Genomic DNA, 15,077 nt, shown 5'->3' with positions numbered 1-15,077 from the left:
CCAAACCCCTGTTCATCTTTCTCTCCTAAATATTTATTATCCTCTGCCTAGAAAAAGAATTTCCATCTTCTGTTTCCCTGAATAGCTGAATTTAAATCTCCAGCAGTTTTCTAATTCCACATACTTTGTGCAAATTACAGCAACACTGTTTCCTGATCTAATCTGTTTTCCAGATAGCTTGCTTTCAAACAATTAGCTACATCAGGATTTCTCCGTAACAAATCAATTGTTGACAGCTTTGGCTCAGCCAGACACAAGCTTTAGCATGATGACACTCCTCTCAAAAGAAACCACAAAAAATGGCAAGTGGCTGTTACAGTAAGCCTCTCAAAAGTAAATTACAGTTGCCATACCACATAGCCCTTTGATTCTGGTTTTGTTTATCTTTTACCCTTTCACTATATTCCCCAAAGACAGAACAAGACAGACATGCTCCAATTACTCTTCTTTGGTAAACTGTAATTCCTTGCAAAATTCCTTTGAAGTTAGTACTAATCAACATGAGGAAGATTGGCAAAGTCCAGCCCAGTCCCAATGTAAGTAAGCTCAAAAAAAAAAAAAAAAAAAAAGCAAATAGAAAAAGAAATAGCAAGTAGGACAGTATGCTCATTACAATAACACAACACTTCATGCAACCTGTGTTGCATGACTAGTCCAGGCCAGTCTTAACAGGTTCATAAACTTCGCCAGTGATACATTTGGGCAAGGAAGGTAGCAGTACATAAAAGTCAAGAGCCAAGTCCAGAGAAAAAGCTGTGCTTTCTGAATTCGCAGTGTATAAAGTCTTCCATATTTTTCATGAGTTCATCCAAATACTGTATTTCCTCTTTTAGGAAAAATCTTAGGAAGCAAATTTTATAAGACTGCTGGCACCATGGGCCACTGAAAGGATTAATTGAAATATTCCCCCTATTTCATGAAGTTACCTTAGAAGAGAAGCTACTCACACCTAAGGTGAAGCTCAAGCCCTGATGACAGTGGAAGTCTTGCTCACCGCATGTGATGCCAAGTGTATTAGTGAGCAGCGGAGGCTAAGACAACTGATTACAATCAATCCAGTTATCACAGGTTAATGAATTACTGCTGACTAGCTTGAGTCCTCATGACTGACAACTTTAATTCCTCGACTAAGGCAATTGCAAAGGTAACATGCTAGCTTTCACCTGTTTTCATTACGTGCCAATATTTACAAACAAATACAACCACTTTACTTGTCATGAGTAATCCCATGACTAAGTTTTGAATGAGTACCATACCCCTCATTTAAAGTTTTCAAGCAATTACTGGCAAACACATCATCTGTTCAAGGCCATAAACATTTATCCAGTGCTGCTAGGCACCCTGGTGACAAATTGAATTTTTTATGTTCTGATCAGGCTAAGAAAACTCATTACTTTTTTCTTGTAGTGATTTTAATGCAAAGACTTTGAGCCTGTAAAAGGAACTGCAGGAGGCCTGGGCATTTTTCTCAGTAACCACCTGAGTTTTCTTCTATGCTCACTGCAGAAGAGCAGAGTTACCAGCACACCTGAGAAAGTTTTATAGGGGTTCGCCTCTGAAGGGTCAGCTGTATGCGCTGAAAGTGTCTCTAAACATGCATGAAAAATTGCTGCTTATGGACCAGAGAGTATAAGCCAAAGCTAAGCTTGCATTGAAGACATTCACACTAATGCCATGCTATTTGCTTTTCCCAAATAAGCCCTGCATTCACAAAGAGAGGAGACACAGTTCAAGGACTGACAACAGATACTTTTTTCAAAACATTTTCTCTCTTTTTATTTGTTTTTCCTGATGGTTGCTACAAGCAAAGGAGGTATTCAGAAACGTAACTGCACGATACAAACACAGGCAGAAAACTAAGTTGATGGCATGAAAGGTGTATCTGAGAACACAGAGTTGACAGAATCGGAGTCAGACTTTGTTCGAGTAGTTTTTAAGATACTCTCAGCAATGATATTGTCATTAGGAAACAGTTTTACTTTCCCGTTCTGACTGTGTTTTGGTTCGTGCACTGGTTCCAGGAAAACCACCCGTTTACCCGTGCTAGCTTTCTTCTCGTCGGCTGGCAGCTCTTGTGGCGGTGTGGAATTCAATATGGATGAGTGGGCACTGCTTTGGTTCAGCTTCCTCTTCCTCCTTTTCGCCTTACACTGGCATGGACAGGGGGTCAGATAGAGATACAGCAGTACTAAAACAATACTGGCTACACAGGCAGCAAGGGTGGTAAAAGCTGTATTAAATGCTTCATGAGCGTGGGACCTGTTCACTGTGAAATTGCTAACATTTATTCTAACCTCTATGGTTTCATTTAATAGTCTTTTCTTATTTATTGCGATGCAGGAATATAGCCCTGAGTCCTCCAGCTGGGCATCTGTTATCTCCAGGCTGCCATTACGAAACACCTTAAAGTTGTCGGTCTCCCTGTCTGGCTCCATCAATCTGTTGTCTGGACTAATCCAAACAAAGTACGTGCCTGCATCGCTGATTCTGCTGTCACAGTGCACAATCAGCCTGTCACCAACCTGGGCATCATGAATAAACCCAAAGGCTTGGAACGAGCTGTTGACGGTGCTTTCAGAGCAGTTCAGAAAGTTGTCGTGCAGTAAAGGCAGTTTATTGTAACCTCTTGGGTCTGATCGGAACAAACAGGTGTACTCGTTTTTGAAGTCCACCACTGAGCTGAATTGCCTTTGATACCAGAAGATCAGCATGGAGTACAGCATACAGTCACAATAAAACGGGTTGCCATGAAGATAAATTCCACTAAGCTGTTTCGCTGGCACTGAACTCAGGCGCTGAATAGGCATCGACTGGATGTGATTAAAGGAAACGTCCAGCAACACAAGGTCTGTCAGTTTATGTTTTCCAGTGTACAAGTCCAGTGGGAAATGCGAGAGCAAATTATAGCTTAGGTACAGCTTCTGCAATTTGTACAAACCTCCAAAGGCTGAAGGTTCTATCTGTGTTATCTGATTGTTGTACAGCAGGAGAACCTCCAGTGCCCTTAGCTCCTGAAACACAGGGCTGCCCAGCGTCTTCAGGCTGTTGGATGACAGGTCTAGGTACTTCACATTGGGAGTTGTGGAAAAGCTTCCAGTGATAATGCTGCTAATGCTGTTATGATTGATTATTAAAGTGTTCAGTTTCTCAAACAGCGCTGGGACCCATTCAGGCTCCAGAAACCCAATTCTGTTATAACTCAGATCCAGCCTTTTCATACATTTATAAAGATTTCCTGGCACTCGAGAGAGGTTCTTATTGGTGCAGCTTACGATATCACTGGCACAGATGCAGGCTGTTGGACACATCCCCAGGGCGCTGCCACAGACGCTCACTGCGAAGACCAAGAGGCATGCCAGTCCTTTGCAGTTCGCTTTAAAAACTCCAAGTTGAGTAGGAACTGTCCGCCAGTTTAAAGACATTGTCACTGTCTTTTAGCTGTCTCCCAGTGCTCCTTGCCACAGATTACACGTGCAGTTAGCTTTGCACTCTCTGTCAAAAGAGGGATACAGAGGTACAGCACGTTAACATTTACGATTCTTACCCTGCCTGATTTCTTATTGCATGCCTTTCGAAAAACACAGGGAATTAATGTTTCATATGGTTAACCACAAAATCTTGTTGTTCTTAGGTGATGTATGCTTAACATTGGTTTTATGTAAACATGAAATTCTGCACCCGTAGGTAAATATTCACACTACAGATGTTATATTTTTCTCTTCAAAAACAATGCAACTGTTCTTCAGTCTTGGACCAAAAAATGAAATTTTTGACAGTTCATAAAGAAAAATAAATCAGAAACTTTTCTCTGTGGAATATGACTGGGCAATGACATCCCCTACCCGCTTCCAAGCCAACCCAGACAGAAAACCCCTGCTACAGGAAAGAAAAGCCTCATCAAAAAATGCTGTTTTCTTGTCTAGTTGGGAGCAGTTACAACATGCAGTTCTTCCCAATCAGAAAGTGTCACACATTTCCAAGCAAAGAATTTTCTCAGACTACTTAGCTTTAAATGTCATACAAATTTCTTTTTTTACATTCTTTTTTTTTTTTTTTAATTCAGTAACTGATAGTTCAGGTAGCAACAGCCTATTTTTAAAGTTATCCAAGATGTCCAATTGGAATATTTTGTATCCTGCTACTTCTACCTTTGCCAAAATGACTGTTGAGGAGGAAATTTTCTGTGCCTGGTGCCTACCTCAGGCACAAGTTTTGGGAGCTTTCAGTAAGAATGAGTCAGCCATTTCTCAAAACTTAGAAAAGGAAAAAATATTTTGCTCATACTTAAATAGTAGAACAAGAAGTAGAACAAAACCAGCCATAGTCTTTTCTGAGAATATTTTAGTGTCACTATGGTTTGAAGCAGGGACGTAACATTTGGCAGAGGTGATTCTGTGCCAAGGCATATACTTTTTGCCATCTCCTAAGAAAATCTACACATACATAGCAGAGTGATGAACATTTCTGTTCACTCTTGCTCTTGTTGGATACCTGTTAAGAGTTTGTCAGTAAATTCCCAGGTGAATCCATCTGCATTAATTATCCCCACCCCTTCACAGCTCAAACACAGTATTCAGCTCCCACATATCAACCTCATACTCATTTCTGCAATCTCACCCAGTCGTTGGTACAGTATCTGAGCAGGACAAACCCCACGATCTCTGCTCTGTGCTGCTGATAGCGGCTATGGCCAGGAGCCTGCCTGTGGGTGGCGGGGAGGAAGAGAAAGAAGCAATCTCAGATGGAAAGCAGCAGAATGAAAAGAGAAGTTGTATTCTCTGATGAGGCAAGATGGATGAAGAAAGGATGAGTCTTGATACTCTTTCCCTCTGAGGGTGACGGAGCACTGGAACAGGCTGCCCAGGGAGGTTGTGGAGTCTCCTTCTCTGGAGATATTCAAGACCCACCTGGACAAGGTCCTGTGCAGCCTGCTGTAGGTGACCCTGCTTCGGCAGGAGGGTTGGACTAGATGACCCACAGAGGTCCCTTCCAACCCCTACTATTCTGTGATTGTGTGATTCTGTGATACAAAAACATTAAAATTAAGACCTAAAGGGTGGAAGACAGCAGGGCACAGAAGCAGCCAAAGGATGAGAGAGAGAGAGAGAGGGGTAAAAGGAGGATAAGAGATGCATAGAGAAGGAAGGGCAAAACCACGGGAGGAGGATGCTAATGGAGCATCATCATCATTACTAATAAAGCAACTGAAGAGGATGTAGTTTGGAGGCAGTGAGGGTGGCAGAAGTCAGCTGAGGCACGTAAGACTGGAAAAGCAGATGGGGAGGGTGTAAAGGGCAAGGGGTTTAAGCAGAGGAGAGGCAAGATTTTCAGGAGGTGAACCTTAGAACACATTCCCTGCAGAATCTGCATCTGCTGCTTATGAATCAAAGATTACCTATGCAATTAATGGATATATGTGAAATGCACTAATTTCTGCCCCCCTTCAGTTTCTTATTCCCCTCCTCTCTAACCCTCTGCCAATCTGACAAACTGCTGCCTTCTGCTGACAAATCTTCTACTCTCAAGTGGTAGAGGAGGTGCTATGAATCTAAAGAGCTGAACCTTCTAATGACCTATTAAAAGAAGAAATATGAAGGCACCAGGATGGAGAATTCACCTTCCACAAGAATTTATACATATATTGGCTTTAAACATTTGCATTACCAAAAGCTTTATTAAGAGAATGGCAAGACTGCCAAGTCAAGTGCTCAAAAATTAAAGTGTCAGAATTCAAGTTTTCTGTGCTGTTTTTTTTTTTTTTTTTTTTTTTTTTTATATACAGTCCTTAGTTACATGAGTGCTTATATATTTTGTCCCCAAACCTTTCCTCACATTGTGCACACAATCTCAGGAAGAACAGGGAAAAGAAAGGGTAATTATATCAAGAACTAAGCAAATGCCTATACCTGAGAAGTGGAGCATATCCTAGCCTCTGCCACAGAATTCCTGTGAGATCAGGCACATTATGTGAACTAGCGACTTAGAAAATAAAGAACATATTACAGTCACCAGCTTGACAGCTAGAAAATAAGGAGCCCTTGTGTATTAAGTCTGGGAAGGACTGATCTGAAGAAGTGCTGAGATGAGAGTCAAAATACTATGTCTAGCTGGCACTTCTGACTGTACAGGCTTCTCCTTGCCTCCCTGTCTACAAAAGGGATACAGCAACGTGATCTTAACTACAGGAATATTGTAAAAATAAATGAATTTATTAGAATAAAAGCTTACTGTCAAGTTTCATGAAGTTTTCTAGGCTTTTATATCCTACTGAAGTATCAAACCACATGGGGTTTTCAGCAGGAAGTTAGGAACCTAGAGGAATCATTTTTTTAACCGGTTCTAAGCACGTAACATAACTGATTTTGCTAGCTAGCTAGCGTTTTATGGCAACAATTAACAGATACAAGTTCTTCTACAGGGTGAGACCTATGAAACCATTATAGAAATGACTATCAGGATATAATTCTGTACCTCACAGTTGATTTGTACAGCACACAGTACATAAGGCATAATGGAAACATACCGATAGATGAAAAAATAATAATAACAGCCTTTTTAGTATATTGCATGAAGCAAGGTATCTGAAAACTGCATACCATAAAACTGTGTACATGATGACTGAATTATAAAGTATCCACAAAATGGGAGACAAACTGCTGTTGCATAGGTTGCCTTTCCCGCTCACATCTGAATGCCTGATTCTGCAACATATACAGCCTAATTTTTAATATAACTGCACCTGCAAAAAGATGAATGGCACTTTCAAAAATCAGCTCTTATGTTCAATATAACTGCAATCTTGGAGATACTCCAAATGGGGCATAATAGGTCAATGCTCAGTTTTGGAAGGGTTGCCAAGTTTAATACACTAAATAGCTTTGCATGTTTGTTTCTGTCCATACCTACAATCATCTCACCTGAAACTCTGAGTTAGTCTGCAGCCAAATCCCAAGGGCAGATCAGTGGCTGGTGTAAATCAGCATAATACCTTCGAGGTCTAAGGAGAAAAACACTCTGCAAGGGCTGAAAACTGGGTTGTGCATTTGCAAAGCTCGGTGAAGCGGCCAAGTGAGAACCGTTTCAGATAACTTCACACAAATTGCCTTGCCTGGCAAGGCAAATCCAAATTACAGACCTCATAAATGTATTTTGGGCCACACAAGGCTATTTTGAGAGTACCCTGACAAGCAGAAACCTTCCTTGCCATGCCCAACTCATAGCACAGAGCCTATAGTCCGAACAGGTTCTCTGCCCTTTTGGCAAGTAGGACTGTTGAGCTGCAACCTGCCCCTAAACCAGTGTTCCCTACAACTTCTGCATAAATTACACAGGATGGTCTGTAAAGCCAAGCACGCTCAATATGAATATTTACAACCTATGCGATCATTTGAACTTCTTCAAAATGACTGCATAAATATTTCCGGGGTAGTAATGTGTATGTGCAAAGTAGCAAGAAAGAACAAAGCCTACAATCATTCTTATATTAAAACGTGGCATTTGGTTTCATCCCAATAATATTACTTCAGATCTTAGAAACATACTATTTTACAAACATCAACACTACATACTTTCTCAAGGAGATATTGCTGTTAAATACTATAAGCTAACATGTGCCAACAGACGTTGCCCAAGTACTTCATCATTATTTCTGAATGAGCTGGGTAAAAAGCTTTTTTGATTTATAGCAAAGTGAAGGGCATGGTTGGGAGTTTTGTACTTGAATTCTTTTCAAAGAAACAATTTCTTTGTGGCATTAAAGTGTGACATTTTAAGTTCACTGCCAAAAACACAGTACTTCCAGAGATGAATCATGTGCGCAGTGATAGTACACACGCTCCTTAACTGTTTGAAAAGAAATGTAGGACATAGCCTCACATCATAGGGAATACCCTCTGTTGTCAGCAACAGCTCAGTTGACTACAACAGATCAACTCCTAGAGACGCTGGATTTGGCTCTTTCTGTTTTGCTCTTTTTAATGTGTGTGTGTGTGTGTTGTGAGTTTTTTTGGTTTGTTTTTAAAGTAATGAGCACCTAGAGCTACTTATGGAAAAGGGGAATGCCAGGCACCTGTAAGCATCCTCACCATCAGTTATCACTGCAAGATCAATCATTGTCCTAAACACTCATTTCCACTTTCTCTGGTCTCTCTCTCCCACTAATGCTACACTAATATTCTCTACACCAGCTTTCTCTTCTCCTGAAAGTACCTTCAGGCTTACTGCTGTTTCTTCCAGGGAAACCTGTACATCAAGTTACCTCTCTCAGTTCATTTGAAATTTGCCAAAAAACCCTTATGTGGCATATCTCTTAAGTAGTGAATTGGACTGGAGACCGAAAGTCACCTGAATGCTTTTGCAAACCCTATCATTAGTCTTTTCACCATTAAACAAACTGGATTTACAAGTGCTCTATGGCAGGAATAACATCTTCCTGTACAGTGCTGATGCAAATAGTCCCACATCTGGCTGGCACTTTTTGCACAGTGAATTGCAAATACTTGCACACAACCCCCTGTACTGCTGCAGAAATACTGTTGAGCCTCTAGAGAGCTCACACACTAGAAAACATTAAAGATCTCAGTCCACCCTCCAGAAGGTTCACATTGTTTCTATATCTCCTAGCTCTTCCCCTTGTGCCACGTCTCCTGTGACTGACTCCTCTGTCCCCCAGTCTCACCAGCCCACAAATCAGTCACTTGCGCACCTTTGCGCCTTTCAATGCCCACACAGTTGCTCTCCCTCTCTTACCAGTCTAGATACTGGATGAATCAAGGCTGTGTTAGTTGAATATAGTAGTACATGAAATGAAACAGTGATGGTTCAGGTGTTAACAATGATTCCTCACAGCCCATTTTTTCCTTGGCATGGCATTTGGAAAAGCTTTCCTCAAGAACTCAGAGGAAAAAGTGACTGTTAGAATGAGGTTTTATTAATATATAACAACAGTATTATATAAGTACAATTATTCATGCTTTTAATCCTCACTTTATGAATCCTGCTTAAGTACATGACAGCCATTAACTACAAACAGACTACTGGCATCCTACATAACTAATCTTTTAAAATGTTACACTTGTAAGGTAGGTCTGCATAAACTTCCTTTCTTTTTGTGTTTGTGTGGAGGATGTTGTCAGAGGAATATCCCTGTAGCGGCCACCTCACTCCAGTCTCCAGGCTATACTCTGCTTTTATCAGCCCTGAGTGGGAAAAGCACTCTCTGTATCAAATCTGCCTGACATCTGTGCTCAGCATTTCTGACTGAGCAGATCTGGATTACCCAGCCATCATAATCCATGAGATTTAGGGACATGACAGTTTGGAAAGCAGAGACTGTTGGTGAGCTCCATCTGGGTGATGTCTTGATACACTGGACTGAATCCCTGAACTGGGCTAAGCTGTATGTGATGCAGGACCCAACAGTGATGAAAAAAAGAATTCACAACACCTTCATGGCAAGCTGCTCCTGAGGTCAGTCTGGCAAATGGAGTGGTCTCTCTGGCCAGCACCTGACCAAACCTCAATAGCACTGAATTACAGATGAGTTTGTCCTAGTGACCTTAGCAAGCTAAAACTATCTTCTCCCTCCCTAAACATCGAATTTCTCTGAAGACAGATTTTATTTTTTCCTTTTTTTTTTTTTTTTTTTTTTTGCACCCACGACAACTCATTTGGCTTAAAGAAAACCAAGACATAGATGAGCAACTGGGTGACGTACCACGGAGTCTGAGTTGGACTAATCACCAGCAGTCTGTCTACGGCAGTACCAGCTGCGTGAAGTCAACACTCCGCAGCTCTTAGCCCTCTTGAGCGTACAAGGGAAATATGCATCAGTGGAACAACAAATGCATCCTTTTTGCTGTGTTACCTTGTAAATCAAGCTGCACCCTAGCTTAAACCTTGCAAATGACTTCAGTTGCTAAGGAGATCAGCAAATAATTAAGAAAAAATGCAATGATACGCGGCAGCGCCTGTTACAGTACCAGTTCTCAGTCTCCAAGCAATGCCAGATCTCATGAAAGTTTAGTTGCCCAGCGTAGGATCCTCACCGCCTCCAAAAGCTCCTCTGACGGGCTTAACTTCAGAGAAACCCCCTTGCCGAAGACGGAGGGGGCTCCTAGCAGCCTCCCGACGGGGACTGCCCGCAGCCCGATCCCCCCGCCCCGATCCCTACCGGGGGGGTCGGCGGAGGGCAAAGTCTCGGCGAGCCCGGCGACCAGGGGCTCCCACAAGCGCCCCCCCCCCCCACCCGAGGGGTCTCTGACCGCCTTACCCGGGCTCGGCCACAGCCGCTCCGTTCCACGGCGGAGGTACGGACCGGAGCTCCTGCGGACCCCCCCAGACCCAGCTCCTGCCCCTCCAGACCCCGCCCGCCATACCCAGGCTACCGGGAGGATCTCTGCCCCGCCGGGCAGCCTTACCTGGAGCTCTCGGCGGCCGCTTCATGTCCGGTGAGCGCGACGCCGGCCCCGCCGCCAGCCCCGGCCCCGCCGCCAGCCCCGGCCCCGCATGCTCCGCTCCGCTGCGCCGGCCCGCTGCTCCCGGGGATGGAGCGGAGGCCCGGAGCCCGGCACCGGCGGAGGGTGAGGAGGGAAGGCAGGAGACTCCCGGTCACAGAGGCAACGGGGTTTTTATGCCCATCTGCCTCCGCCCTCCCGGGTCCCCCCCCGCCCCGCTGCCGCGCAGCGCCGGACCCAACGCCGGTTCCTCCCGCCGCGCTCCGGGGGCTTCCGCGGCAGCGGGACGGAGCCGTCGGTGCCCCGGGGGAAGGAGCGCCCCGCCCGCCCCCGCTCCGCCCCTCGCCTTCCCGGGGGGCCGCGGCCCCGGACGGGGGAGTCCCCGCTGCTCCGCCCCACTCCCGCTCCCGCTCCGCTGCTCGCCGCAGCGCTGCCGCCGCTCAGCGAGGGCAGAGCTCCCCCGCCCCGCGGGGCTCAGCCCCCCCGGGGCAAACCAGCCCCCAGCCCGCCGGCAGCTCCGGGGCCGGGGGCCGGCAGCCCGGCTCTGCAGCCGTGTGCCCCCCCCGTCCCTCCCGGGGTTTTCGGGAGGGGGCAGCGGAGGGTGCGGTCCCCGTTAGACGCTTCAACACTCCCCGTGCGCGGAGATGGAACCGCGGGGCGTTTATCAGGGGCGGACAAACGCAAACGGCGTTGTATCAGCTCCGGAAAGCAACGGTGCCGTTATGAAGTGACCGAAACCCCCGCAGGCTCCGTACTGAACTGGGCTTCGATGAAAAGAAGGGCCTGTCAAACGATACCGGGGGTTGTCTGAAATTAATTGCCGTGCGCCCGGCTTGTCCCGGCCGCGGGACCTGCGGGAAAGCTGCTACCGGTGGGGAGGCGCGACCGGGTCAGGCGGAGGCGAAGCCGCAGCTGAAAGCCTAAGAAAAGCCTTCCCTCTCTTAGACGCTGGTTTCAGCCTCCCCCAGTGAAGTTTCTCGCTATATTTCCACCATAATTTAGAGTACCCTACATTTAGAGACTGAAACTGAGCAGGGGCTACTTTAGCAAATAACAGCTTGTGGATTTATTGTCATCCAGGAGTACAGTTTACAGAATGATTCTCAGCAAACGGGCTTGTGTGTTAAAGCTGCTGTACATCACACTTCTCTTCCAATGGCACGTAACAAAATGATTTTTAACACGAAGGTTCATGGCTACATACAATGCTTAAGGGTTGCTTCTTGTCACAAAAATTCATGCTACAGGCAAATGAAAGTTCTTTAGTATGGTGCAAGGTATCTGTAAAAGCTGTGATTCAATACAGATTGAAGCCAAGTGAGCCGTGGGTGATACTGCTATTGATTTCACAGACTTTCAGAGCACTGCCTTATCATAGAAATTCAGCTTTTTATCCATCATTCTTATTTTTTGTTGAATTTCTGTATTTCTGTGCATTTGGATGATACACCAGTGAAGTAATTTATTCTTCAGGTTATTGATTCAACATCGACTTTTTTCAGATTCTCCTTTGGAGTATTCCTTTGTTTAAAGAAGCTTGTTGTCTTCATTTAAACCAAACCATTAAACTTTTCTAGTTGCCTCAATGTATCAAAATATTGGATGAAATTTAAGTTGATAACATTGCCAATACAGTCTGAAGAAGACGATAACAACTTTTTTAGTCTCCTTCCCCTGCTATCAAAACTGAAAATATTGAGTTTGGATCCTTCTTAAAGACCTATTTGTGAAATGAAATCCTGCCTGTAGCAGCATATGGGGTAACTGTCCATTTGTGAATAATTTGCATGCTATTTTGCACTAAACTGTTTTAAAAATAATAACAATTTTAACTGCAGTTTGTTCAGACCTCTGTCAGTGTGGAGGACTGGTGGGTGCAAAGTGATGGTGCTGCTTGTAGCCAAGTTATTTAGATTCCGGTCATGAGATCTGGACAGAGTGATAATTACTTTGGGGAAGGCAGGATGGAAATCACAGTGAAGTGTCTAATACTTAGAGGCAGTTAGAATTTTGTTTTCCAATTTTATTTTTCTCATTAATGCTGACTGGGATTTGCTTTTTATGCTGGAGATCACAGGGCCCAGATGCTCAAGAAATTGATGGGAGTTGTGATGATCCTTACATGAGCTGCTCAGCTTACAGAGAGAGGCCATCTGCCAATAAGCAGACTTTGAGGAGAAATCATGATCAAGGGATGCATCGAACGGTCTGAAAGGAGTTCAGAACTGGAGGACTCTTGTAAGTGTGGAAACAGATGGTGGTAAGCCCAGCAATCCTTCGTTCCCACCGAATGTTGACAAGTTTGCTCATGGCACAATGCAATCTAATTCCTTGTGCTCTTTCATAACATAAAGGTGCTTTTGTCACTTGTCACATACTAAATTACAAGGAATATTGTTTTTTAAAATCTAATTTGGATGGGAACAATGGGTAATTAGCTTTCTTCTACCAAATAGTACTGATGTGAAAAGAGTACCTATCCAAAATCTTTGTTGATCATACATAGGCACAAGCTGTGTGAAGCTGACAGTATATTAATTAAGACGTGAAACCTTTCTCTTGATAATGTGTGCAAATATAAGGTTTCTGGCATCACCAGTAGAGATTTTTATTGCAGAGAATTGCTGATAGCTGTCTCCTTCTTCCAAAACCATCAGGATCCTGCCTGTGTTTCCCTGCCCTTGAACCAAACTATCTATTAAAGTGAAAGCTTTTCAAATTCTTGTTTTCATGTCCTGTGCAGTGCCAGACAGACTGATGGGGCTTGAGAAAGGCTTTTAATAGCAATATTTCCCCTGTGCTTTTGAAAGCCCTCCCAAATACAAAAATCCTTCTAGTATCTTCAAAATGAAGTCTTTTTAGTAAAAAGGCAATTTTGTTACAGTTCTCTAATTAAATTGATCATTAAAGGACTTTTTTTCAAAAGTAGGATCCTTTCTCACCTTGGCTTCAGGGAGTTTACAGTCCCTTCATGAGCAAGAAATGTAACTGCTGAGCTATGGCCTAATTAGGAGAGGAGTACTGAAAGAAAGGAACATCCTCCAGCTCTCCTCTGCTTCTGGTAAGGACATGGGTTTTCTGCCATAGTGCTCACACAGGAAGAAGGATTTCCAGTCTCCAATTTAAGATCTGGTTATACACATTATAGCCATTAGATAACACGGAGTAGAAAGGGTTAGAGAGCCATCGTCCTTTTTATGATTCTTCTCTCTCAGTCCTGGATTAGTTATGTTTCAGTGCAAGTCCAGCCTGGCAGTTGGGGTGCTTCAGAGAGCTGCGAGATGTGGGATGCAGACCCACGTGCACAAATGTTGGACCCCCAGAGGAAGGCAGGGAAGCAAGTTGCATGAAGGCTAATACATCAGTCTGTGAGTATGTAGGTGGAAGAGTATCTCCTTCTCCCCCAGTCATGTTTTAGAAGAAAGTGGTAGCTGACACTGTATTTTTAATAAAGTCCACACCAAACAGCTTGACAACACATAGTGGGCCAAGCCCCTTAGCAGAGAGTGCTGAGTCTATGGATCCTGCCTGGATTTTGGTGTGAGGCATAAGCACAGGTGCTCAGTCCTGTCAAGGCTTTAATGCTTTTGGCATGCCATGAAGCAGAAGATGACTGCTGTCCTGTCTGGGGAACTTGAGGGTCAAATCCTGCAGTGCCTCAGGGGATGAAGAGACCAAAAGGCAGGTGGGGTGGCAGTGGCAGGCTTGGGTTTTAAAGCTGTTGGTGTGCATCAGATGATGAGCAGGACTGCCACCTGAGAGTTGTAATTGTGCTTTTTGACTCTGTTTTCTGAGAGGTTTAAAGCTGCGCCCTAAATCCAGCTCTTTGTTCCACCAGGACACTGTTCACCAGGCTGCTCAGTCTCTGCAGGCTCAGCCTCTTTTCTTCTTTTTTTTTTTTTTTCTGCTGAAAAGCTCCTTTTTTACTCCCACATGGGAATGAATACTATTCATTAGACTAAGGATAAAGAAAAAAAGAGACTGATTCTTTAGTCCAATGTGTGGGATGTGGGAGGATTGTACTTGCTCCCTACCTGGGCAAGGATCTCCTCTCTCCCCAACCTTAGACATTCAGAACTGCCTTTTCTTCCTCTCTGTCACTGAAACCTGTTGCTCCTTATTTTCAGTTTGGTAAATCTACAGATCTGGAGAGGATGCTGAAGGGGCGGTGGAGTACCACCTGTCCACCAGTGCGATCTTTCCCCGTTCTGTCCTCAGAATTAGCACCAGCTGGTAAGCACTATTGAACAGGGAGTCAGAGCGGCTAACAAGGTTCTTGTTAAGGATGAGTATGCTTCAGGATGCAAGCTTTTTACTGCTGATATTTATTGATTTAGCCCTGAATTCTTGCCCTTTCTTCTTTCAAATGCCTCTTTAGTACCCGAAATGTCAGTTCCTCTGTTTGGCAGATTTGCTGTCAGTTGCAGTCCTCTCTACGTCTTTGCTATCTCAAGGATTTCCTACGACTGAAGATGGGAAAAGACCAGCGGATACATCTTAGGTGTCTCTGTTAATCAACTTAATTTACTTTAGGGGTCTCCTTGCTGTGTGCTGGTGCCACCAGGGTTGTGTATAACTTACAGAACATGCAGTTTATGTCCTGGATGATTTCTAAAACACTGA

At 44.2% G+C, this 15,077-nt stretch overlaps 1 protein-coding gene across 1 annotated transcript; it reads right to left on the bottom strand.

Annotated features, from left to right (window-relative positions):
- Positions 1 to 1,769: 1,769 nt before the first annotated feature.
- Positions 1,770 to 10,747, bottom strand: AMIGO2 (adhesion molecule with Ig like domain 2). Its single transcript, XM_075428633.1, has 2 exons — positions 10,419 to 10,747; positions 1,770 to 3,492 (listed from the first exon to the last, which is right to left on the bottom strand). Exon 2 carries the CDS (start codon positions 3,420 to 3,422, stop codon positions 1,857 to 1,859), a length of 1,566 nt encoding a protein of 521 aa, XP_075284748.1. The 5' UTR covers positions 3,423 to 3,492; positions 10,419 to 10,747; the 3' UTR covers positions 1,770 to 1,856.
- Between the last annotated feature and the right edge of the window lie 4,330 nt (positions 10,748 to 15,077).

This window comes from Opisthocomus hoazin, chromosome 8 (assembly GCF_030867145.1).
Source record: "Opisthocomus hoazin isolate bOpiHoa1 chromosome 8, bOpiHoa1.hap1, whole genome shotgun sequence".
NCBI classification, from domain to species: Eukaryota; Metazoa; Chordata; class Aves; order Opisthocomiformes; family Opisthocomidae; genus Opisthocomus; species Opisthocomus hoazin.
This window is presented reverse-complemented; position numbering and strand designations above follow the sequence as displayed.